Here is a 25,589-nt window from a genome sequence, read left to right as displayed (position 1 = left end):
TCACTGAGTCACAAGCTTGAAACACACTTGTATTTTGATTTTAGTATTTTTCAACTGGTTTTAAAACTTTTAATTCAAAACGAACATTTCTAGCGCTCTTTCCACCATTATCAGAAAATTCACAGTATTTTTTTAGGTAGAAAAATGTAGGAAACATTATCCGCAACTTTATCCGCTATTTGCACAGAAAATAGATATATATCCGCAAATACCCATTTTGATGCGGATATCCGCATCCGCGCAGACCTCTAATAATAGCTATCCAGTTTATCGCAAGGTTTGCAATGTTTTGTTGGAAACTGTTGCTCGTAGGCCTGTTTTCATCTTCAATATTTCGCGTGGAAAGTAGATTCTGTCAATCTGAGAAGCAAGAGAATTACAGGGATGTAAATGAAGATAACGAAAGTGTTGGGTGTTGGATAATGGTTGGAAGTTGGAATGAGTGAATGTTTGTGTTGAAATCTTATATTTCCCGCTTTTATGCAGGAACATTTGATAATTTGAATGTAATCGGAAAGTGCAGAGAAGCACAATATTCAATAAAAAAGGACATTATTACATCTCAGGTGAATCAAAACAAGGGACCAATGTTTGGATACAATGGTTTGAAGCTGCCAGACGAGAGTCGCAACTACCCTGAGTTTAAGGTGAGTTGAGGCGTAAAGTAGGTATTTTTTATGTAAAAATGAATATTAAGGATATTCAAATAGCATAAGTTTAATTTAATAGATATATAGACCATGTATAATTAGAATATGAGAATTGAAGTCTGCCGAAGCCGAAGATAATTCAATATCAGAGTTGTTCACGAAGGTGATAGGAAATTTCTACGTTAGACGTATCTAGAAATTATACGTTTAAGTAAAAGTGTATTGTAAAGTTCGAACGGTGCAGGTGTAGTTTTGGCGCACAACATTTTGGAAGATTTAAATATACAATTCAATACTTTGCATGAAAACACAGGTACAAATTTCTGCAGGCGACAGAATTAAATAAAAAATAATGCAATTGTATTTTAAGTGTACTACAAGTGTAGGGCTACTAGTGTAAAATCATTACAAGTGCTTTTTCGCCGGATAAAATAAGTGAGTGCATATGAAAGCTGCCTCTATTAGGTGCTATTTTCCACCGGCGACAAATTTCTACAAAGTGTACAGAACATATTTTATGTTTACAAGCAGGGTTGGCTGGTTTAAACCAGCTGTTTTTTTTTCAAAAAAAAAAAAAAAAAAAAAAAAAAAAATGGTTTAAACCAAAAAACGAAAAATGTTCATAAAAGTGTAAGTGTGTGTAGAATCTTCATGAACACACATTTGTGGGTTATCACGTTTCACTCCCGTATATTATTCGTATTATATTCAGACCTAAATTCCCCATTCATTACTCAAAAATATTATACTACAAAAGCAACTTTTTTATAAGTTTATAAATCTATGTTTTGTGATTTTTTTGTAGTTATTATTGTTATGTAATTGCAATCAAAGAAAAATTCTAAATATTGTTTCGTTTCAATGTTTACTATTGATAAAATACATGGAAATGCCGTACTTTGTGTGTGTGTGTGGGGGGGGGGGGTCATATAGATCCCATGAGAGGCATTTAGTGAAATGAGAAGTATATTTGGTATCTATTTATGTATAAATGAGTCGGAACCAAAGTGGACTCAAATAATCCGTATCTTTAATCACTTTTCTTACTGATATGCAAATTAAGTCGATTGAATTTCTGTAATAGTTAAGAACAGTTACTTCTCATCTCCCGGGCACGAGGATACATCTTACTGTTGCACTACCTAAACACCCTAAGTACAAGGGCAAGAACTCAGTCTATTACCTACTTTTTAACATTCTAGATAGTCAATGAATAATTCCTAAAAGTATGGCGTTTCTCGTCCTTCCCTAAATGGGAAGTACGGCTCCTTAACTATAACCCTTTGAAATTGTCCATATCCAATTCTGTATAATGGTTTCACTTGTGCAACTATTTATCTTTTTGTCCTGAAATGACCCTGACAGTTATATTAAGAAGCATGTAAAGATCAGTACAACTTATTTTTATCAGGATTCCCTTGTGAGTGAGTCGGCAGACGTATTGCATTTGTGACCAATTAGTCCTGGTTCCGAGTTCAAATGGAGGACAATTTCTCTCGGATGTAACTCGAGAAGCGGTTTTTATTCCGCTTTAAGCTTATTTGACCTCTTCCAACATAACCCGGTTGTTGCATAATGACATCAAGGTGAAGCAAACTTATTTCTGTCCATATATGATATGAATATATGGAGCAAATTATTTAAACCAAAAAAATTGGTTTAAACCAAAAAAATAAAACCTGGTTTAAACAAAAAAAAAAGTTTTTTTTTTTTGTTTTTTCAATAAAAACCATGGTTTTTGCCAACCCTGTTTACAAGTGACCGTTACTAGTATTAAATCATGCCATGTGCTATTGAAACTTACAGGAGAAATTAATGAATCATGTTCTTAGACCTAACATAACGTAACCAAATCTAATCTAAACTAGGCTGATGTTTAGCAAAAGGGGTCCAGCAATTGTTTCTAAAAAATGTTACAATTTCGGTAATTTCTGTTCACATTAGGTTAGTTTAAGTGAGTTTAGATTTAGTTTAAGTTAGTTTATGTTAATTTTGGAATCCAGCATAATTTTCAAAAAAAAAAAAAAAAAAATTCGCTTATTTCTGCTTAGGTTAATTCAGCTTACCTTAGGTTGTGTTAGGTTAGATTTGATTATGTTAGATTAGGTCAAAGTACTTGCATCAACCATTTTTCCTGTAAAGTTTGTGTTTACGTTCTCCTCCACCCTTTTTGCTAAACATAACCCCTAAACTAACCTAATATAAGCAGAAATGAGCGAATCGTCATTTTTTTTTTTTTTTTTTTTGGAAAATTATGCTTACACTAGTATAATCTAATCTAAACTCACCTAACCTAACCGAAACTAATCTAAACTAACCTAATGTGAACAGAAATTACCGAAATTATAAGATTTTTTAAAAGCAATTGCTGGACCCCTTCTGCTAAAGGTTAGCACCGCACGAGCCCACCACCTTCGCCCTATCCTGACCCTTAAATGACGTTTGTGCTTTTTAGTGGCCACCTTGCACAGGTTGGTTTGTTTTTGAACTAGTTTTTTTAACTTACACGCCCGGAAGCCGTACTTATACGCAAATCGTACAATAATTGTAATTTTTTAACAATTGCTTCTCGTCACCCCCTTGAATTTAATCTATACCAAGCGAGATATTTACATGTCGCCCAGTGGAAACCTTTCAAGGGACAATAATAGGGAAATTAGTAAGATAATTATAATTTTTCAACAATTCTTCCTAGTGGTGCGCCAAGGTAAACCTGTACGGTTCGAACTACATGTTCATATTTTAATACTTTCTTTACTCTTCAGTAAATGCATATTGAGTAATGTATTATATTAATGCACTAAGTTATTACTTTCCGACAGTTAAAGAGTTGCAGACTACGCACTGTTCAGAACTACAAACTATGCACTATTCAGAAATAATGAAGACAATGAATTCTTATCTTATCATCTTACCAACCAGCACTATAACAACATTCAACTACTGTGTTGTGTAAACAAACTTTTAGACGGATATTGAGTACGGGGGATCCTATCAAATACATGTCCCTGGGACATCGAAAACTCCAAAACACATACGAAAATAGTACTTTTCTAAACCTGTTTCTATACAAGTGAATACTTATATTCATGAAATATGAACTTTTATTCATGTTCAGTGCAATAGACGGCAACGAAATGCATTTTTATTGCCTTAGAATGTTTTCTTAAGGGAGAAGTTGCATTAATAGGTGAATATAGAATTTAGGAGAGCTAAATAGACCCATTTGCATTATACCATAAAACCTGCAGTGCGTAAGGCACGAATTAACGTTAAAACACGAACCAACTTGTGCTAAGTGGCCACTAAAAAGCACGAATGCTATCTAACCAAGTCTGGGCATGGGCGCTGGAAAGGGGCCCGAGCCATAGGGAGAAAGTGTCTCCGTAGGGAGCGGGCAAGTCAGCGATGATGGGAATACGCATAAACGACGACAGTAGAAAACACTTTATATGACATAGAAACACGTGCCTTTGTGGCACAGCTTTGCTACACTTCTATGATCACTTTCTATGCTTATTTCACGTAGCACTTCACTTTATGCCTACCTTATGGAGTATTACGTAGAAAAGAGGACACTTTCAGTTTCGAATTTCTACCCTATTATATGTAAAAGATAAGATCCCGATATAGTTTCGTTATTTGTACAATCCCATTGCAGGGCGAAAAATTTCCGGTCGCCATTGGCGACTAAAAATTTGGAGCTGGCGACTAGTATTCAGTAGAAATGTTTTTTGTGTAAACTCGCATGGTTGCAGAGTTTCTGGTTTGCACGAAAATAATTGTGACTGAGTGAGAAAATAATTGTCACTGATATGAATTATCCAATTCAAAATTTATTATCCTGAATTTTATGCCCTGATGAATCTTACTTTGTAAAACCAAATGCCGAGGGGAAGGGGGGGGGGACCTCATAATTTGTACATGAAAGATACTGGTGACCATCATTTTTGGATTGGTGAGTGCGGTGGCGAGAGTGTCAAATTTTGCGCCCTGCCTTGTGAAATCAAGTAACACATTTCTTCCATAGATTCACAAATTTATGCCCACATGAAATAGGATAGCACCCAAAATTTTGCACCATTTCACTACATGTCTTTCAGATGCAACTCGTATTTCAATAGTTTCCGTTCTACATTTCTGTTTTCTCTCGTTTTCTTCCCTAATTAATCACCTCACACTGATGACCTTTATTACATCATTTTTATTACTTTCATGCTAACATTGCGTCCGATTCAGTTCGTTTACCCGTAAAATTTGTACTTAGGGGCCGCTATCTGCGGAAGTTAACCCTTCTTTTGTTTCTAGAATGTTATTTTTTTTGCAGGTTATTCTTGAATGTTATTTTTTTGCGCAGGTTTTGGTATTAGGTAACATTATCTTGTTATCTTCACGATATTGCAAGGAGGATAATTTGGTACGAAGGAAATGTAGATGTCCAGACTTTTTCTTGAACTTTTTTTTTCTTTTAGTTTATTATGTTTAGATGGAATATAGTTTAGATTCGGTATCGCTAACGACGTTTATATTAGAATAGCCTTTTATATATATATATATATATATATATATATATATATATATATATATATATATATATATAAGTTAGTTAGTTAGTTAGAGGAATATGTAATTTCTTCATTTTCAAATTGAGTAATGTGGTTTCATGGTTGAAAGTAGGGGCTAATTGTCCATGTTTGCTCCAGTTGTGCTTATGCAGACCCGAACAAGGCATTAGGGGATTCGGTTCTGCAGATGGGAGAAATAGGTAAATATAGAAATAGGTAAATAGGTAGCAATCATATTTATGCTCTACGAAAAGTAAGTGTGAGGGAAAAAGATCGTTCGTTGGTGATGGGTCCAACTAACATTTTTAACAATTTAACTTACCTTATCTGGGAAATTTCTAAGCTCATGTTCTATTCTCACTATTCTAACCGACTATGGGCTCCCATCTGCAGAACCTAAGCCGTACTTTCAAACACGAGAAGAAAGATAAAAATCGTATTAGTAAATGTTGAAACAAAGAAATCTTCTTTCATGCACGTACTACCTTCACTATTGGGTGCAACCTGACTTGTCCTCCTCTAACGCTCTCGAATTAGATACAATATTAGTTTGTCGTGGCCACCTAGCACAGATTTGGAGGGTTCTTCTGCACAATTTGCACCGAACATGTAACGGCACAACTCGATTTGTTGCAAAACATTTCTGAACTACATGGTCCTAGTTTCTGATGCACATGAACATGATTAGGAAGTTAATACGAAAGTATAATAATAAATAAAATGCTAACTGAAACATTATCAATATAAGCTGAAATTAGAGTTAATACTTACAGATTAATTATTATAAATAATTATAACACAAAGTTGAGAAGGTTGCTTCACGAATTTTGTTTCAGTGGACGCACAAAAGAATTCAATTATATATTGAAACGTTTTAAGATTTTATCTTATATTTCCTAATATATATATGTACCAAATTTTATTTTTTATCTATATTATTTACCTACATAATATTTCAATTGTTAACAGGGTTTAGTATTACAATAATTTTGTAAAAATATACCATTGTTATTACCATAAGTAATTACACAAGAATTGTAAAATAACAATGATTATTTAAAAAAAACTGTTATAATGAAAATTTCAAATGAAACAGTAAATATCTATTCTTCGGTACTTTGTTCCCATAATGTTCGGCAGGTACTACTAAATCTTCTGCTTTCAAAGGCTCCAATCTGTCATGTCATGTCAATGTCTTGACGTACGGTACAGCATTCATGCTGTTTTTATATATATATATATATATATATATATATATATATATATATATATATATATATAAACTTATGGACTGTGAGCTGTCTCTTTATACTCCTTGCTCGGTTGCTACATAAATTGATGCACCAATGATGTCTGTTTTTACTCCTAACCTCCCTTCTCCGCAATTACAGAAGAAAGACTTCTTCTATCTCTTTACTAGTGGGTAACGTTCCCATTATAGCCGACACGTTCCCACGTTGAATGGCTATGCTTATGCGTTGAATCAGGAAACTTTTTGCTCGATTATCTCCTGATTTAATTGATAGACGGTGGCCGATTTCTTTTATAAATTTGAGGCCTCCTTCTTCCCAGGAACCGCTAGACTCAATTGCTATTGCGACAAAGCAATAGTTATCGAGTAGATTGCTATATTTATTCCTTTTTTCTTTCGCTCTTCGAGCAGCTACGAGTCCAGCTTGTACTGAGGCATATTGTAGGTTGGAGGGGGCATAGGTGTCTGAACATGTGAAGTCCCAAATCAATGCCTTTCCTTTCTTCCAAGGTACTAATGTCATACCATCGGGTCTTTTTCCGTCAGATCGGCTGCATCCAATCGGTTCCCTCACTGCTGGGATCCCTGCTGATATTAATGCTCTTAATATTATATCATTTACACTTGAATGACGTGGGTGTCTGCCTGCGCTGCTTTTGCATGACAAACCGTGTAATCCTTTTTTATCTACAAAGGTGTTACAAATGGGGCAGTGGTGTGGTTCACATATATCTGCTCCCAACCGTAGTGCAACTGATACTCGGAAGCTCTCATTGGATAGGTGTAGGCCCAGAGATGGTGATGGTAGAGCTTGAAGCCATGCTCCGTTTTCTGGGGACATGACCGCTAAAAGTCTGGCTTTATCTTCGATGTTATTTGTAGTCTGCAATAAAGAAGCTGCATGGCAATTAACGATGGGCTCGTCCCAAGCCGACTGATTGTTACGATTTTCGAGAGTCGGAGGGTCTAACCCAACTAAATTTGTCCATTTAGCTATGCAGTCCATCACATCTGGATTGGTGATTTCGTCGTTATCCCATTGAAGAAGTGAACTAACTATTTGACTTGCACCGTAGAAAGACGCTAAAAAAGACGGAATAGCCATATCTGTGGCGCGACGGATTCCAAGGCCTCCATTTTTGACTGGTAAAGAAGCTTGTATCCAAGAGTTGTTATTAAGAGAACAATTGAGGATGGATTCCAGACCAGTTTTAAGAGTATCGTCATACTTTTCCAATAGGTCATCTTCCTTCCAAGATGGAGAGCATCGGAGGAAATAAAATAATCTCGGCATTCCAAATGAAGCCCTTAACAGATAAAAAGCAGAATGGGCTGAAAGCTTGGAAAGTCGTGACATAAAAAATTCTAGTTTGGAGGTTTTGTCTAGTAACATTTTGCTCCGTGCCTCTGTTGAGATAGCTGAACCTAAAACCTCTGCATTACTTGGTGTGAGGAGCTGAATACCAGGTGCTGATTTATTAAAGATATCATAGAGGTTCTTAATTTGTTCTTCTGTAGCACCGAGGAATCCTACTTCGCATTTGGAGCAATTTAGCGATAAGCCAATTGATGATGCGTGTGTACGAATGTTGTCTAATGTTTGTAGTATTACGTCTGTATTTCCAGCTATTGTTCCATCATCCAAATACCAGACATTCAGCTCTGCGTTTATGTTATTAACAATTGGTTGGAGAGTCATAGCAAACAGTGCTGGACCTAACGGATCACCTTGTATTTTCGTATTTAATTTGTTTACCAGTATTTTCGGCATCTCTTAGCAGTTTCCTTTCGCCGGGGACGAAAGTTCAACGAAAAACGAGATTCCACTTTGGATAGTGAATAAGAAATTTTTGGAAAACAACCTCAAGGTAAAGAAACAACAATGTAACTAGGTGGAATCTCCTTTTTCGTAGAATTTCCGACCCTCCTAGAAGACAACAGTCGTGAACTACTGAAATTCCGGTAAAGAAAACAAGTCGTGCCCAGGTAAATATTTTATTTTCTCATATACAGGGTGTCTATCGGTTACGAAATTCACGAAATCAGAAAACGGTCATGCAAGTCAAGAAATTTAGCTTTCGGGTCACGAATTTTTTTTTTTTTTTTTTTTTTTTTTTTTTTTATCTGTGGAAATATAAGTGTAGATAAGAAAATTTTGTTCTATAAAACGTCAAAATTCACCACCAAAAATGTTTCTGGTTGGTTTTAGATGCTACCAAATCGCAAACAAACCACGCTTCTATCACATGCTTGAAAATTCGGTCCAGTTTGCACCCAAATTCGCTCTTGAAAATGTTACTAAATTTTATGGTTTGGGAAGGAAAAGGTCACGAAATTTCATTTTCGAATTTTAGTAGACACCCTGATATATCACTATACAAGTACATAAACGTTATATTTTTAAGACGAAAGTAGTGCAATCTTCCGAGACTGCGTATGGATACCAACTGGCAGTGGTAATGTAAACTTGACTTACTAATGCTATACTAAATATAACATGACTATTAAGGGAAAGTTTACTCTAGAGAAACACACAAATTAATTATAAACAAAGGAGCACGGTAGCTCCGTTGTAGAGCACTTGCCTCTGGTGCGTAGTGTCCCTGGTTCGATCCCGGGTCAAGTAAATTTGTGGTGGACATCATCGTGTCCGTGAGTTTTGTCCCGTTTCTTTCCACATTATCATTCTACCAATTCTTCCATCATCATTCTCTTGCTTTAATCATCGTCTCCGTTAGGCTAAAGGGCATAATCGTGGGACGTTAAGCTGAAAGATTTCATTTTAAATATAAACAATTTGTCGGAAAAAACTTGTACTTGGAAGGGTTTGTGAATGAAGTTTAACCTTGCGCCTTGCTGATTGTATTACACTTACAGAGAATAAACATAAATTATTTTAGCGGATTCGTGTGAATGTTTAAAAAAAAAAACAAACCCCAATATTAAAGAGTGCGTGTTAAAAATATAGCAATTTATAACTTAACAATATACTAAATAAAAGTCGAAAGCCAGAAAAAACATGTATTTTTATCATCACCGGTGACAAGTTAGGTACATTTCAGTACCTTATAACACCGTGATAACACATCATACAACAACACTATGTCACCGACTAATGAACATAACGTATTTCCGTCAGTATTTGTTGTTCATTTGTTTCCGCTGGGTTCTGAGGTCGTGAGCTAGATATGGAGCTTACAATGGTTGTATTTTTCATTGACTTATAATTATTATAACAAAAGAGATAAGTGTTTTTGTTTGAGTTCCAGAAAGTGAGAACTAATAATGAAAATTAGTTTAATGTTAGAAGTTAGAATTGATGTGTGGATATGACGATTCGTTATTAAAATATTTATATTCAAGGAAATGTGTACAAAAACAAATGAAAGTAGTTTAATATGTTTTCCCTAAATTACAAACGTAATTCACAGGGACATTAGCTCTTAGCGTTGTATATTTAAACTTTGCAACTCTGTACTTTCATTCCGTTTAACATAAGGAAAGTACGAACGAACGAAAGCCCACTAGTTAGTAGGTACAATTTTAAAGTCGTGAATGAAAAAAAAAAAATCCCATTTAGTCATTTTTGTCAAAGCTGTTCTTGTAACAGATGAATGTGATACATATATTAGTGAAAGGAGGAAACAACCTTTTTCAACTATCTTTACACACGAAATCCTTTCTAGGTGTGAATTCAATAATTTACAAAGAGTGAAAAAGTGATACGACTGGACCGGGACTCGAAAGCAGGATCTCAAGCATGCCGTGCCGATGCGTTAAGGTTGGTGTAAGGGAACAAGCTTTACCGATAGATGCCACTACGGTCTTTGTATCTCTCTCATGCATTTTTTACTTTTCACGAAAATTCACGATTTCTCTTACAAATTTCAACGTAGAGACTTCAGATTTTTAGAGAAGGAACTTCATAATAAATCGAAAGCAGCAATCCGTGCCGATTTTTTATTTAGAATTTTCTTCATTGTTGCAATGGCTTGATTATTGAAATGGATATCCAAACCTCTAACAATATAACTGTTTCAACAATGAAGAAAATTCTAAATAAAAGATCGGCACGGATTGTTGCCTTCGATAGGTTATGAAGTTCCTTCTCTAGAAATTTGAAATCTCTACGCTGAAACTTCTAAGAAAAATCGTGAATTTTCGTGAAAAGTACAAAATACATAAGGGAGATACGAAGACTGTAGTGACATCTATCGACAAAACTTGTCCCTTAACACCAACCTTAACTACTACGCAACCCAGTTCGTTTCTCAAAACAGCTAAACACACTCTCACAGCTGCAGCCGATGCTTTCTCCACTCAGACCACATGGCTTTTACTACAGCTTAGCTGCTGTGCTTGGACAATTCTGTGTACATATATTGAAAACACCTTTTGGCTGTGGTACGAGGCATGAGATCTGAGAGGAGACCACCGACTGCAAGGGTGAGAGAGTGTTTGGCTGTTCTGGAAAATGGACTGGATGGCGTAGTGGTTAACGCTTCGGCACGATATGCCGGATATCCCAGGTTCCGAGTCCCGGTCTAGAAGATCACTTTTTGACTTTTTGTAAGAATATAATACATGTTTACTTTCTTGTTTTTCTTTCACACCTAAAAATTGTAAAGATGTTGTCCATACTTACGAAATACTCTTGTCCCGAGGACGTATAGGAGGAAAACAAATTGGCGTCTTTTCTCCCAGAGTGTATGCTGTAATGAATCTTGCTCGTCAGTACAAGTTATTAACATGAATCATGACATTAATTTTTATATTTAATTTACTATATATTTGTATCATTATACAGCAGACTATTATTTCTAAAATATATTTAACAAAAAGATAGAAAACGTAGCATTTACTAAATGTAGATTTTTATGAATTATTATTGAAAAAAGAATATTTTGACGTGATACTCGATCAGCTCCGACCATTTAGCTAGCTAATATGGTGAATCGTATCTACATAATTATCTAATATTCTTCTAAACGTAACGTGAACTATAGGAGACTTGCTTTTTTCCTGTTACTATGACAACCAACGACGTTTCAAACATAACTTATATTCGAACAAATACACTATCTCTTATCAAAACACAGATGAACTACGGAACATCTTAAGATTTTTTCTTTCCGTTTTGTTTTGTTTCCATGCATTCTTACCTGAAAACTGATCATTCTTAAATGACATGAACGTTCAGTTTCTTGTTTTTTACTAATCGCAAATAAACTTATAGGACACAGATAGCCTACTCTCTAAATAATATTTCACATTCAAACAAAAATTCAACATTCTTCGAAAACCACATAATCTTACCAGTTTATGTTAGATTTTTCACTATGTTTTTGCGCAGAAATCTGTAAATATTCACTAGTTTAACAGGCTATATCCTAGTTACTGCCTAGAGCTCCTTCGTGGCTAAGCGGTTAGCGCACGCACCTTTGCGTGCGTGGGAGATCCGGGTTCGATTCCCAGCGGGAGCTCATGTGGTTCGGATTCCACGTTAATCAGTACATCCACGCCTCATATAGCCTCGCTGCTGAAAGAGACGTTAAACTCAAAATCAACTCAACTCCTAGTTCCTCCCAAGTAGATTTTGTGGTGGACAAACACTATGTGCGAAGGTTTTCTCAGGATTGTCCCGTTTCATCCCACTTTCGTCATGCCACCTTTATCATCTATCTCATCACATTCTCGCCGTCTACGTTAGCCTCTGTGCATAATTGTGAGACATGGAAATAAACTTTCAAATAAATAAATAAATAAATAAAAAAAGTTGCACAAGGGAATCCTTGAAACCGTGTCCACGTTTCGTGAGACACACTTTACACTATTGACCATTCACGCTCAGTTAATATTTCAATTTCTAGAAAGAAGGAAGTAGACAGTTTTGTAGAGTTGGGTAATTCTGTACACTTTAAAATACGAATAAAATCCCCTCTTACACTCAGAGCTCAAATTTCTGAGCCAGCTATCCTGACTAAAGATTTCTTTAGTTTTCCTCAAAATGCGCAACACCTAGGTGAATACTGGGATAGTGCCTCAAATTCACAAGTCAGAAAGGAAAAGATTTTATTGATTTTTTTTTTTTTGTTTGTTTGTTTGTTTTTTAATTTCCATTTTCAAGTTGCCAACTTCTTACAATAGATTTTACGGTTAAGGTACCTTTGTAACATACGGTAATTTTTCCATATATCATATATTCCACCTGATACGAAAGAAGAATTTGGTAGTTTCACGAACTGATTGCCGTTAATGTTGTGTAGATGAAGGTATATCTTTTAGTAATTTCCTTTTCCAGGTGAACGTTCCCGACTTGTAATTAACTGACATATGGAGAAAGACGTTTTATTTATTGTTTGTTTGTATTACTACGCGAATGTGTACTACAAAAGCAAAGGTAATGTAGTCTCATTGCTTTTTATTCTAGACTAGCTGAAATGTCCGCTCCTCGTACGATAAGAATTAGGTTAATGGAAAATATTTAAACCTTCTCTCCCCCTTAAGATACGCATATCAGTGAAAGTATAATAATGCAAACTCCATAGGATTTTCAGTTTTTGACAAATTTTCAACCCCCTTCTTTCTCAGGACATATATACTCTTTAAACAAAATTACATGATAAAATCCCTGCTTGAGATGTTCGAAAACTAAAACTGTTCAACAGTTTCCTCGTAACGCAGTCGCAAATAATAGGAAAGTCAATTTTAATATGAAGAAAAAAATCATAGAAAATGTCCTTCTTCCCCTCTCAAAGTTTAAGTTTTCAAAAACCGGGACGTGTGTCCTTATTTTTAATGATGTTTATATACCGAGTTCCATCTTCCTAATTTAGCGAACTGATGAGATACTGTTATTTATTATATAAATTTTGAATCGCCTGTAACCTCCAGAGATACACCCTTGAATCAAAGTGATGACGACGTCTCAAAGGTACTGTTACGGTGGTGAAGCTAGAGCTTGGATACTATAATATTTAGTGCTATAAAGATACACGTATTTTACCAATTTTATATTGGTAATCTTAGTTTTTTTTTTTTTTTTTTTTTTTCTCCAGAAATAAATTGCTCGACACAGAAATATGTTTTATATTTGAGTTTAATAGTTTTAGTGAAGATTTACGAAATGTAGCGTAGTGAATTTGTGAATTCAATTAAATTTTTTTAATAACTTGCTGTTGATGATGTAGATGGCTTTTTTCTTAAGGTCTGATAAAGGATTTGTCCTGGTATATCGATGAATGAAACTAAACGCGAAGTTCAATGTCTCACATTTGAAATTTTGACGTGTGCAGAAAAATGTCAGTTTGAGAGAGACTTTTTTTTTTTTTTTTTTTTTTTAAAGAATAGTGCAGCTAGGAATTTTTTTACAGTTCGTTACAATTTTTTGATGCACGGGCTTATATGACACTAAAGTTATATAATAGAGACAACATAATTTATATGTGTAGGCATAACGCTTTTTTTCTTCTTCTTTTTTTGGCTTGTCTGTACAATTTAACAAGCATATATATATATATATATAAGAAATTTACTTGCGTGAAACAAACCTAAAGAATTAGGTAGTATTAAAATGTTTATTTTTTCAGTTTTACTTTGTAATCCACAGTAATATAATAAAACCCAACTTAAAGTAGGTACTGTGTTCAAAAATTAATTTCAAACTGTTCAGCTATGTCCCCGTGATGCAATCAAAAACAACAATACAACATCGCTTTCCATGTGAAGAAAGAAGTTATAAATAATGGCCCTTTGCCCTCTTAAAACGAGAATTCTCAAAAATGCCGGCACATAGGGCCACTTATTTTTAGTGAGGAGTTTATATACCGAGTTTCATATTCATAACTTGAGAGAATCGTGAGATACTCAATTCTTGACCTTCCGCTTCCTCTTCCCTCCCTTTAGAATACACATTTTAATCAATGTGGCCTAACATGATTAAAGAAAAAAAAAGTTCGAGGTGCGTGATAACTAAAGAAAGGCAAAATGTGAAATTTTATATTTTATAGCATGCCTCGCAGGTCAATGGGATCAGGGGTCATTGTGTTTCATGATGTGTAGAATTGAAATAACGTGATTTTGATTTTCATATTTTTGACAAAATTTTTGTATTTAATGAAAATCGTCATAATTCTTCATATTTTGTATCTTCATCCATCTGAACTCTGGAACTATTACTTCAATAATTAGTACTTTTCTGACCAGAGTATATACTTATTTATTAAAATTAGGCCTAACATAAGTCGTAACAGTTTCAATAACGTAACGCTATCTTCATCAGACGTTAACTAGAAGAAATATCTTAACATTAAATTAATATTGTTGTATAATTTTAATTCTTTCATTTTATAATTGTAAATTTTTTCGTATAACTGTTTATGATAAGTATTATTTTCTCTATTATTATTATTATTATTATTATTATTATTTTAATAAATTATTCCAATTATCAGTTAATTTTGAAGTTTCCTCTCAATTCAATGTTCTATCATATAATTTTATTTTTATTTCTTCTCTTAATAATTTTTCACTTCTTGTTCTCTTTAATCTTTTGCGCTTCCTTCCATTTTCTTATTATTGTTCTAGACTTTGGACACCTTCCCAATCTATTAGGGAAAAAATAAAAATATGTGATACAACAGTGTATTCAGAGGAAACTTCAAAATTAACTGATAATTGGAATAATTTATTAAAATAATGATAATAATAATAAAAGTGAAAATAATAATGATTGTAAAAAAAACAGTTATACAAATTTAAAATGAAACAGTAAATTATAACAATTCCTGATTGTTACATCGAAGCAATTATCCAACAATATTAATTTAATGTTCAACGTCTGATGGAGATAATGTTAAGTTATTGAAACTGTTAGGACTTAATTTAATTTTAATAAATAAATATAAACACTGGTCAGAAAAGTATTAATTATTTAAATATTTTGCAAGTTTTGTATGTGTAAACTGAACTTCTGACTTCCTTGAACCCACTGACCTTATATCAGCTTCAAGGTTAAGCGCACTTTTCCTCTCCAAGTAGAAAGGACTTTTTTTTTCTTTTTTTTTTTTTTTTAAATCGGAACAGATTGGTAATGAAAATTTGACTTAAGGCAGTTTTCAGCGAACGTTGTTTCTGACTAAAGTCCAATTTGCCACTTTCTTCCTAAAATTATTGTTTTATAAACTCTGTTGAGCGGATTCTATGAGAGTGAAAGAACGAATTACATGGTAGCATTTTGTAGATGACTATAGGAAATGGAAAAATATGAAAATACACTCTAAAATTCAGTGAACTGCGTTAAAAGTTGTCAAATCTTGGTGGTTATTAAAATTTAAACCTAAGGAAAAATCCTTTAGCATATACTTGTTTCACCTGTAGATAATTTTCCGGACACGACCACGTAGTGAATGAATACAAAGAAGTTATCAAATTCAACAGAAAGAATCTTACAAGGGCTATCCTCAATTTTGGTGACTCCTGCCATTGAGACAAAAAAAAAAAAAAAAAAAAAAAAAAAAAAAAAAAAGTTCTCTTGAACTTTCGGCTATCGGACATAGTTTCGGATCTACAAGGTGCCGAAAGCGTGGGAAAATGACTTTCGGACGCCAATAGTTCGGAAACTATCCATCGTAAAGAGGGCGGGTAAATAATTCACTGACGAAGTCATACCGGCTGTATTGAATTTTGCATGTTTCACAATCCTACCATGCACGCGCAAAGGATTCCCCAAAGGAATGTAGGGAGTCAGGGATAATCTGCCAAATGAAAATTGGTCTAAATGGATATGAATTGATAGGGTTTCTACCAGGTAACAATAATCCGTTTGTATTAAGTCGATATTTGGAACAAATACAAAATGGCGGACACCTTCATGCCCGTTGTGTGTGGTTGCATAATCGCCAGGTACGGATGCTGGCCAACAGTGACGTTCTGAGCATTAAGTGTAGCAAATTTGTTCTCAAATGCTGGAGAAAGACATCTGGAGTGTCGGTAGAGCACAACATATGAAGCAGGGTGATTCACATGTGTGGAAGCACTTAACGAAAAATGCCCAGAAATGCACTCATACTAAGTAAACGTGAGTCGTTGAAATGTAAGGAATAGCATCAAGAACATGAAAGCCATTGCCGATTCACCAATAATATTCTATGAATCCGATGCAATATGATGTGCACGGTTGCATACCAATAAGGATGCAACAACTGAGGCCAAGTTGAGGCCAAGGTAAACCGAAAAGGAAAAGTGCAAATGTCTGTAAAATCTTGATCAACACACATTTGTGGGTTATCACGTTTCACTCTCGTATATTATTCGTATTTAAATTCTCCATTCATTATTCAAGGAGATTACTACAAAAGCATATATATATATATATATATATATATATATATATATATATATATATATATATATATAAAGTTTATGAATGTTCCTTTTGTAATTTTTTTTTTGTAGTTATTATTGTTATGCAATTGCAATCAAAAGAAAAATTCTAAATATTGTTTCGTTTTAATAATGTTTACTATTGATAAAATACATCGAAATGCCGTACTTTTCTTTAGGGAGGGGGTAATACAAATCCCACGAGAGTCATTTATTGAAATCAGAAGTATCTTTGGTATGTATTTATGTATAAATGGTCAGAGCCACAGTGGACTCAAATAATTCGTATCCTTATTCATTTTTTTACTGATATGCAAATTAAGTCGTTCTATTTCTTTAACTTGGTCTAATAAAAGTGGTAATGAACTAACTTGGACTAAATTAGTTCTTCTGTACTCTGCAGTACTTTGAAATTGTTCATATGTAATTCTGTATAATGGTTTCACTTGTGCAACTGTTTATCTTTTTGTCCTTCTGAAATGACTCTTGACAATTATATTAACAAGTATGTAACGATCAGTACAACGTATTTTTTATCAGGAGTCCTTCGTAAGTGAGTCAGCAGACGTATCGCATTTGTGGCTAGTTAGTACCGGTTTCGAGTTCAAATGGAGGACAGTTTCTCTCGGATGTAAGCCGAGAAGCGGTTTTGATTACGCTTTTAAGCTTATGTGACCCCTTCTAGCACGGGACAGGACGTTTGGGCGCGAGGTACATAGTAAAAATCACAATTTACGACATATAAAGTAAGCTAGGCACTGAAAACTAAGCGCGAATCAAGATATATACATTTCCTACACTTCTATCTTTATCTCACCTTATTTATCTGTATATTTTCTATCTCTATCTTATTTATTCATCTAAATTAAACAGTTTAATGCGTTTGTGGCATTTGTTGCCTAACCTCGTCATGGATTGATTTTTTCGCTTGATCACGATTCTTGTACTTCTGATCTAATGTTGATCTAAATTTTATATTGTATAAGAAAGCTAGGAAATGAAGGAATCAGACGAACTGTTAATAATTTTCTTAATGTTAAAACATATTGATTTAATTTTTGTATTTTTCAAAAATAGTTAATTATTACATATTTATGAATATTAAAATTTGTTTTCTTTCGTATTACGTTTGCCAAACTCTTCTCTTCCTGAAGTCCAATGAACTACCAATAAAAGATTTCTGCGCACTCGAGTTGAGGGAAGTGGCTCCGCGTAGCGTAGTCGCTAACGCTCTCGCCTTCGGTGCGAGCGGTCCCGGATTCGATTCCGGTGGGGGCACTCGGTCAAAAAAGTGTAACACGCTCTTTCAGGCCAGCCACCCTGAATGAGGTTTTCCTGGGTTTTCCTCATTCACACCAGGCAAATGGTACCTAATTTATAGGTCCAGGCCGCTTCCTTCCTTCCCTTTCCCCGGATAGTGTGCTCCCTCAAACGTGACGAGCTAAATGGCCTTAGATGCTAAGAGCCCAGAAATCTAAAAATCCTAAATCCTAATCGAGTTGAGGGAAAGATATTTCGCATATAGGGTGTCTAAGACATTGAGTTTAGGAACTGCAGTGTGCCGTATTTCTGGTATCACTTTTTTTTATTAACATTCCAATATAAAAGTAAAAAACTTAACACACTTTTTTTTTCGTCCCATTGTAAGCATTTAATCTCCATTAAAAAAAAGGTGGCGAAAGAACGTTTTCAAAGTGAAAAATAATACTTAAGTGTACATACATTGGTCATTTAGCCACTAGAAATGTATTTGACATTCACACTTATTGCATAACTACAGTAGAAGGCCTGCTTTAAGTTTTTTAATGGAATAGGCTCACTATGTATGTAATGCAGTCAATCATATCTAGTCTGGTCTACTTACCTTTGGATTTAAAAGTTATCAAATAAAAAGCACACTTAACTTTGGTTGAAACTTAAATTCACAAAATTTAATTGTTAATTCAGTTTTTAGAATTTTAAAATTCCAGCATTTCTAGTATGTAAAACAAAATCCAGTATAATTCAAGAACTTCCATTACAGTAGACACCTTGTGATATCTTGATTCGAACTTAGTACTCAGCGCCTAACATTATGACTTTTTAATTTAATTCGCGCCCAACGTCACGTACCGTTCTAGCATAATCCGGTTGATGCATAATAACACCAAGGCGAAACAAACTTATTTCCGTCCATATGTGATATAAATACATAGAGCAAATTATTTAAACCAAAAAAGCCTAAAAGACCGGGTTTCTTTTGTTTTTTTTTTCAATAAAAACCATGGTTTTTGCCAACTCTGGTATGAATGTTAATTTTTCATTCATTTCAGTCTCTTTCGGGGAATCTTCTTCGTGAGACGTAGATCGTTAATCCAAATTCCAAAAGCAGGAACCTAGCAACCACTTTTCATTGTTGATAAATCATGTATTGAAAATGTAAATGAGTGGTTAGTTTTGAAAATAATTATTGCAAATATTAACAGGTATTGTTCGTAAGATAAATATACACTAACTGATCTATAATATCTAGTGTCTGATGTCTTCCCTACGCTTACATAAAGACTTGTATGAACAGAAACCCTAAGATAAGCAACTAACGATTTTTGTTTTATTTATTTTGTTATTGGGTTTCTCCGGAGTCCCATGATTATCATTTTTTTTCTCTCTCGATACCCATGTTTTGAGGTTTAAACTTTGATAGGAATACAACATGTTGAGCAAAACCCCGAGCAGTGATTCAGAATCCACTTTACTAGTAGAAGCCTGTCCTTCATAAATTTGACCTTACGTTGGAACTAAAATCACCTTTGAAATTAAAATCACAAAGTGAATTGACTTTGCATTTGTGAAATTCCTGACCTTTTCATAAGTAGGGAAAATACGTATAAGGTTTCAAGCTGAAATGAACTAGTACTATGACCGTCCCATTATAGAGTTAAAGCAGTTCTCCAGTAATGAAGAAATTGAAAAATTCTCTGTAAAATTTTAAATAATAATAATTAAAAAAAGTTCTTTACTTATTAGAGTTCCATGATTTATCACATTGTATTGTATTAATGATTTGAAACAATATTAAATGTATACAGATGGTTATCATCAAAATAATGGAAACCCGTAATTTACAACACGGGAAATTGACTGAGGATACGTGTGCAGCGCCTGCCAGTTTTAGTAGGTGTTAGATGGTAATTTGTATTACGGTAGATGGACTAGAACGGGCCTGTGTCTAATAGACAATTTGGGAGAGTAGACCCATCGCAGTTTCAAGGAGGCTATGCTGTGGATGCGCAGTTAGTTGGTGCAAGTGTACCTAAACTGACCAGTGCGTTGAGTTTGTCGCGAGGAAGTGTGTCCACTACAGAACTCAGAAAAACGAGTGTTGCGAGGAACAATGTTCAAGGTGATGAGGCCTACAAAATTCATGGCGAAAAGAAGTAGTTGATGGAATAGAAGCGTCAATGACGGATTGTCACGAGGCCCGTAGAGCGAATGCGGCTAAAAGTAACTGCGGAAGACAATAAGCACCTGGAACAGCCTATTACGACAATCACAGTCTGACGAAAGACTCATAATCTAAACATGCCCAATTGGGGTGAAATTCCCAAACCGCTGATCTCCGCCAAAGCATTTTAGCACGAGGAAAATAGTGTCGATGTCGAAAACATGCAAAGTGGACAACCGATCTGTTTTTCAATCCTTAGAAGATGATTGGGAACGCGTCGGTCTGATGTGTCCTCATTCTTATTTTCAACAACAGGCCGTATTTATGTATGGACGGCCAAAGAACCTTATGATCTGAACTGTCTCCTCCCTAACGTGGAACATCTCTGTAATGCTGTTGGCCGTCCGTGGGTCCTCTGATTACGCTCACATGATATATTACGGCCGATGATTATGTTCAAATTTTAGGTGACCACGTGCATCTTATAGTCCAGATGTTAACATTTACCAAGATGGCATTGCACCAATTCATACTGCTGAAGCTGTTGCGGCATGGTGCCATGAACATCGGATTGAACTACATTTTCTATGGTCTGTCCAGTCCCCATATTTGAACATTTGTGGATATTTCTGAAGCTAACGACTCGGGAGCAAATATTCTCTGTCCTCGCCAATAAAACTGCTGCAGTTCGTGGGGAATGATACAATATTCCTCTGGAAACCATACACGAGGAATCAGAGCTGACTGCAGGGTAACTGGTGCAACACCATATTAGTCAGGTAAGTTGCTTTTTCCTCAGGTGTTTTCATTATTGTGATAACCATCTCTATATTCGTATTTGAAGGAATTGTTACTTTTGATTGTAGTATTTCAGTAGATACTAGGTAAGTAAGACTAGATCATCAGCTGTGTAAGTGGAAGTTTATTTGCAAATACTTGTGAAATGAATGAATAATTAACCCTGTCCGTTGAATTTTATAGTGTATTTTAGTTGTTTTTTTTTTTTTTTTTTTAATATACTGCCAAAATGAAAAAGCAAAACTTTGCAACATCTTAGCGCATAAAAAATGCTTTAATCTGAAATAGTCAATTCTTATAATAAATTTATTGTTCTTGAATGGTGCGAGAAGTCTTCAAGTTATTTACCTCAGTATGATTGTGTTGATAATGTGTGACGGTGTTCATGTGTGGGCTGAGTTGCAGCACATTTTCAAGTCAGAACTTCCTTCGATAATTAAATCTGTGACAAAACTTGGAAGAAACAACAAAATTAGGAAATAAGTGATTCCACATATGATGATGGTAAACTCTCATATTATTAAGGAAAATTCTGGGAAAAGCTGTGTAGTTTCAATGGAAACTATTGCAGATGACTGTCGGCCGGGACCGCTTGTGATTGCATCTGCATCGGAAATGAATTAAAAGTGGAGGGCTAATTGTATAAGACCGTCGTGTGAAAGTGCATATCACATCTCATGAATGAATCATTTCAGTCAGAACAAATTCCATCATTTATAAATATTTGGAGATATGGAAGGTAAGTTCCCAATGGGTGCTTCGAATATTATTGACAACAGATCAGAAGCATTTTGCAGCTTTCGAAGTCTTTCCCCAAGAAAAGAGGCGTAAGGTTAGATATGAGTCTATTACTATGAACCAAATATGGAGTCGGTGCAGTGAAAACATGAGAATTCTAGACCCCCTCCCCCCAGAAATTTATGTACAACACTTGACCCAGGAGTTATCCGTAGAAGATATTTGGTTGTAAAATCTATGCCAATATCTGAAGAATACTGCACTAACAGATCGAGGTCATTTTGGTTGTCATCAAATAAAAATAGTATGCCTGGTTCGATCCCAGCTTCGTGGGCTTTGTGATGAACAAACACAATATGTATGGGTTTTCTCGGAGTTCTCGTGTTTTCTCCCACTTTCTTAATTCAATCATTATCATATATATATATATATATATTTCACGGTCTTCCTTAGTTTCGGTGCGTAATAGTGGACGATAAACTAAAAATAAAAAAAGTGGCAGGTCTTTCATAATAATTCGCCTGTGCATACGTCAAAGAATGTGGATTCTGCAGACAAACTGATTTCCTTGATGTGACGTTCACAATACCATTGTAGCCTCCCATATATGTGCTGTGCAATCAGCGGAAGTTGCAGCAATGGACGCCGTGCAAATGTGTCTCGCTTTGCCAGAGGATGTAGAACTCTTCGTGGCGTCACTGTGCACTGTGCAACATCCCTCAGTGCATGTGCCTGTCCAATCCGCCAGAGCCATACACACAAGCCGTTTGTCCTCGCGGCCCGTGGTATGACGCGATTGCTTGGATCTTCTGTGTTGCCGTGTAGTATATAGAACCATCGAATCCATATACACTGCACTGTGGCCGCATTTCGTCCAATATGATGCCTGTTCAATTGAACTTTGGTAGTTTAAGACACACACCATCACACTCCTGATATCCCACTATTCGACCACCATCAAAGGTTGGAACTTGGTGGAAAGTCTGCTGCATTCAACGACGAGACATTTTTTGACCTATGCACAAATACATCAGCTCAGCGTATGTCTACCATTGAACTGTGGCTCTTTGGACATTCTCCGTGGGTTGCCAACAGATGGCATCCCGGCTCTTCCGGTGCTTTACGGTGCAATCGTGCTAATCAATTGTTCATCCTCTTTCCATGCTTTACATATTCTGCAAATTTGGACTTCCTATGATGTCTCCTTCCTGGTGTTACATTTTTAATAACGAGCAGTTTATTATTCCTGATAAAATTCTTTAAGTCAGCAGTGATTCATTGATTAAATAGGATAGATGTTGCCTTCCATTCCGAGGGATCCCTGTAATTGAAATAGAAGTGTGTTGCGTTCGGTGGAAATTGCATATTAAAAACTAATGACATAATTTAATTGTCCGATTTGTTTTCTGGACTCGAGTTGTCAATTTTGATGCAATCTTGAAGAGGTAAATAACTTTTTAAACGCTCCTCATAGATTTGGAAACTTATTGTAGCGTCATACGTTTGGTGGGATACTTCTCGATAAGGAAAAATTTAAGAAAAAAAAAATATTGACTGTTATAGATTAAAGCATTTTGTATATCATGGCACTTACAAATTATCCTGTTTTTAGGTTATTTTTCTTTTTAAAAAATGACGTGATAATACCTTTAGAGTTCAATGAACATACTTTAGCTGTTGTATTTGTAATAATTGTTGAATTCATTTAGTGTGTGTTACTCTGTAATATATTTTATGTATTGAATCAGATATTCATCGCCGTGCCTGTTCACTTCAACTTTGGTTGTTTAAAACAGATCTAAATGAAAGCTAGTTTCACACCCTATCTAGTGCACAATGAACATTTTCCAATCAGAAATTCGCATGCGCATGACTCAAGAAATGTTGCTTTTTTTAGGTCAGGTGGGCTATACTCTGTTTGTTCTCTTTCAGGGCTATGAACAACAAGAGTAGTTTGGAAGCTGCCGCCGAAGCCGCAGCCAAAGTCAATGCAATGCTCATTGCAAAGGGAAAACTGAAACCCCCACCATCGTCTGTTCTCAAGGGGAAAGTAAGTTGGGCCTTCATTGACTCCAGTCTTTCAATAGTAATAAAATCGGCACAAAAATAATGGGCGTGCTGAACTGTACCTTATTTGTCCAGAGCAATGATGTGCTTTGTGTAAATGAAGACGGATACTTTTAGTTTTTTGTTTACTTGGAATTTTAAATCCTTTTAGTTTCCATTCGATGAACAGTTAGGTCAAATATGATTATGTAATTATTGATTCTGCATATTGTAATGAACACGAAGGTTCTCCCTACGTCGCTATTTTCGCAGATCTGGCTGAAGTAAAACCAACTGAAAAACATCTAGGAGAAAAGTAAGGAAAAAGAAGTTGCATATTGTAAAGTTGAATGATGGAAAAATGAGATGTAGATTCGGTAGGAAATTTGAAGAAAAGTAATTTAAATTTAGATAACAAATAAAAACGCGAACTAACAGACAGAGAATTTCAAGGTGGAGGGTGGGGAAGCGTGGTGGCTCAATAATTGAGCGCTCATCTCAGATGTGAGGATCTTGATTTGACCCCAGTCCATTTGAATTTATTATATATGTAGGTTATCGCACGAATATCGTTTCGTCCCGCATTTTTATTCCACTAGTTCTTGTAAAATCACTCACAGTTATCATTCGGCTCATTTAGTTATAGGCTAAACATTTAAATGAGCGAATTATGAAGGAAAATCAACAGATACAGGAAACCGTATTAGTAACGTAAATGCAATGACTGTACCTTCTCGTAACCGAGTGGCTGCCGAGCGTGGTCCTGTGTTCGACTCCTATTGAGGTTCTTGCTTTTGATATTAACCTGAGTAGTGATTTGTGTTGTTGGGTATTTGAAAAGATGATATTTGACAACGAGGAACGAGGTGCATAATGCCAAGTTCGTCGATTGATAGGAAATGATTAAATATGTTTTATTATTATTATTATTATTATTATTATTATTATTATTATTATTATTATTATTATTATTATTATGCTGAATTAATTTGCAATCAATGATATAATTTGGTTCCATATCTAGTTAACTAACAATTCAGAATAGTATTAATTTCAATATGATCAGCGATTGTCTGATTATAGCGAAATTATGTGCCAGTAATTGAATGCTACACGTCAAGCAATTTCTTGTAATTGTAAGTTTATTCGAACGCGACAAGTTAACTCTTTTCCTTTACATCATCCATTTTTACACTTTTTAGTTCGGATCCTACCTTTAACAGTAGGTCTCGTCTCATGTACCTTGGAGGCTGAAAAGGAACGTTCAATTATCCAACAAGTATTATGAGAGGAATTAAAAAGATTAGGGAAATACTGTAAATGGACTAAGTGATTCAGACAGTTGGAAGAAGTACAGTGAAAAAAAAATGTATAAAAGCACGAAATATCTTAGTCTAGGGCAGGGCACAAAAGCTTATGTCTTGAATCCAATAACAAGATCAGAGAATTTGGTCATTTTTTCTTCGTAGTTCGAAGACAAAGGTCAAATGCCTATCGCCAAGCTAAAATATAGACAATGGAATTAAGATGGGAAATGGAATTAAGAAGACTCCTGGATACAAATGGGGACTCACCGGAAATTTGTGCCCTGGTCTAGACGTTAAAGAGTGAAATGAACAAAGCGAAGATGATAAAGGATTTGGAATATTAAAAACTGTATATTGCGGAAAGTTTTAAGCGAGATAACGTGTAATGAACTTGCAGAAATGTTCCATGCTTCCGCTGAAACAGTC

At 35.1% G+C, this 25,589-nt stretch overlaps 1 protein-coding gene across 3 annotated transcripts in view; it reads left to right on the top strand.

Moving 5' to 3' along the window:
• The first annotated feature begins 305 nt into the window (after positions 1-305).
• LOC145666392 (uncharacterized) overlaps positions 306-25,589 on the top strand; it is a 107,225-nt gene continuing 81,941 nt past the window's right edge. Inside the window, exons 1-2 of one of the 3 annotated variants that reach the window (XM_081733591.1) lie at positions 510-647; positions 23,743-23,860. In XM_081733591.1, coding sequence (XP_081589717.1) covers positions 23,747-23,860 — 114 coding nt within the window. In that variant the 5' untranslated portion in view covers positions 510-647; positions 23,743-23,746. Of the gene's footprint in view, positions 648-23,742; positions 23,861-25,589 lie in introns of all 3 variants that reach the window. The other 2 variants (XR_014127737.1, XM_081733590.1) reach the window with 2 other exon arrangements.

Source organism: Thermobia domestica, chromosome 12, assembly GCF_964235325.1.
Source record: "Thermobia domestica chromosome 12, izTheDome1.hap1.1, whole genome shotgun sequence".
In the NCBI taxonomy this organism is placed as follows: Eukaryota; Metazoa; Arthropoda; class Insecta; order Zygentoma; family Lepismatidae; genus Thermobia; species Thermobia domestica.
This window is presented reverse-complemented; position numbering and strand designations above follow the sequence as displayed.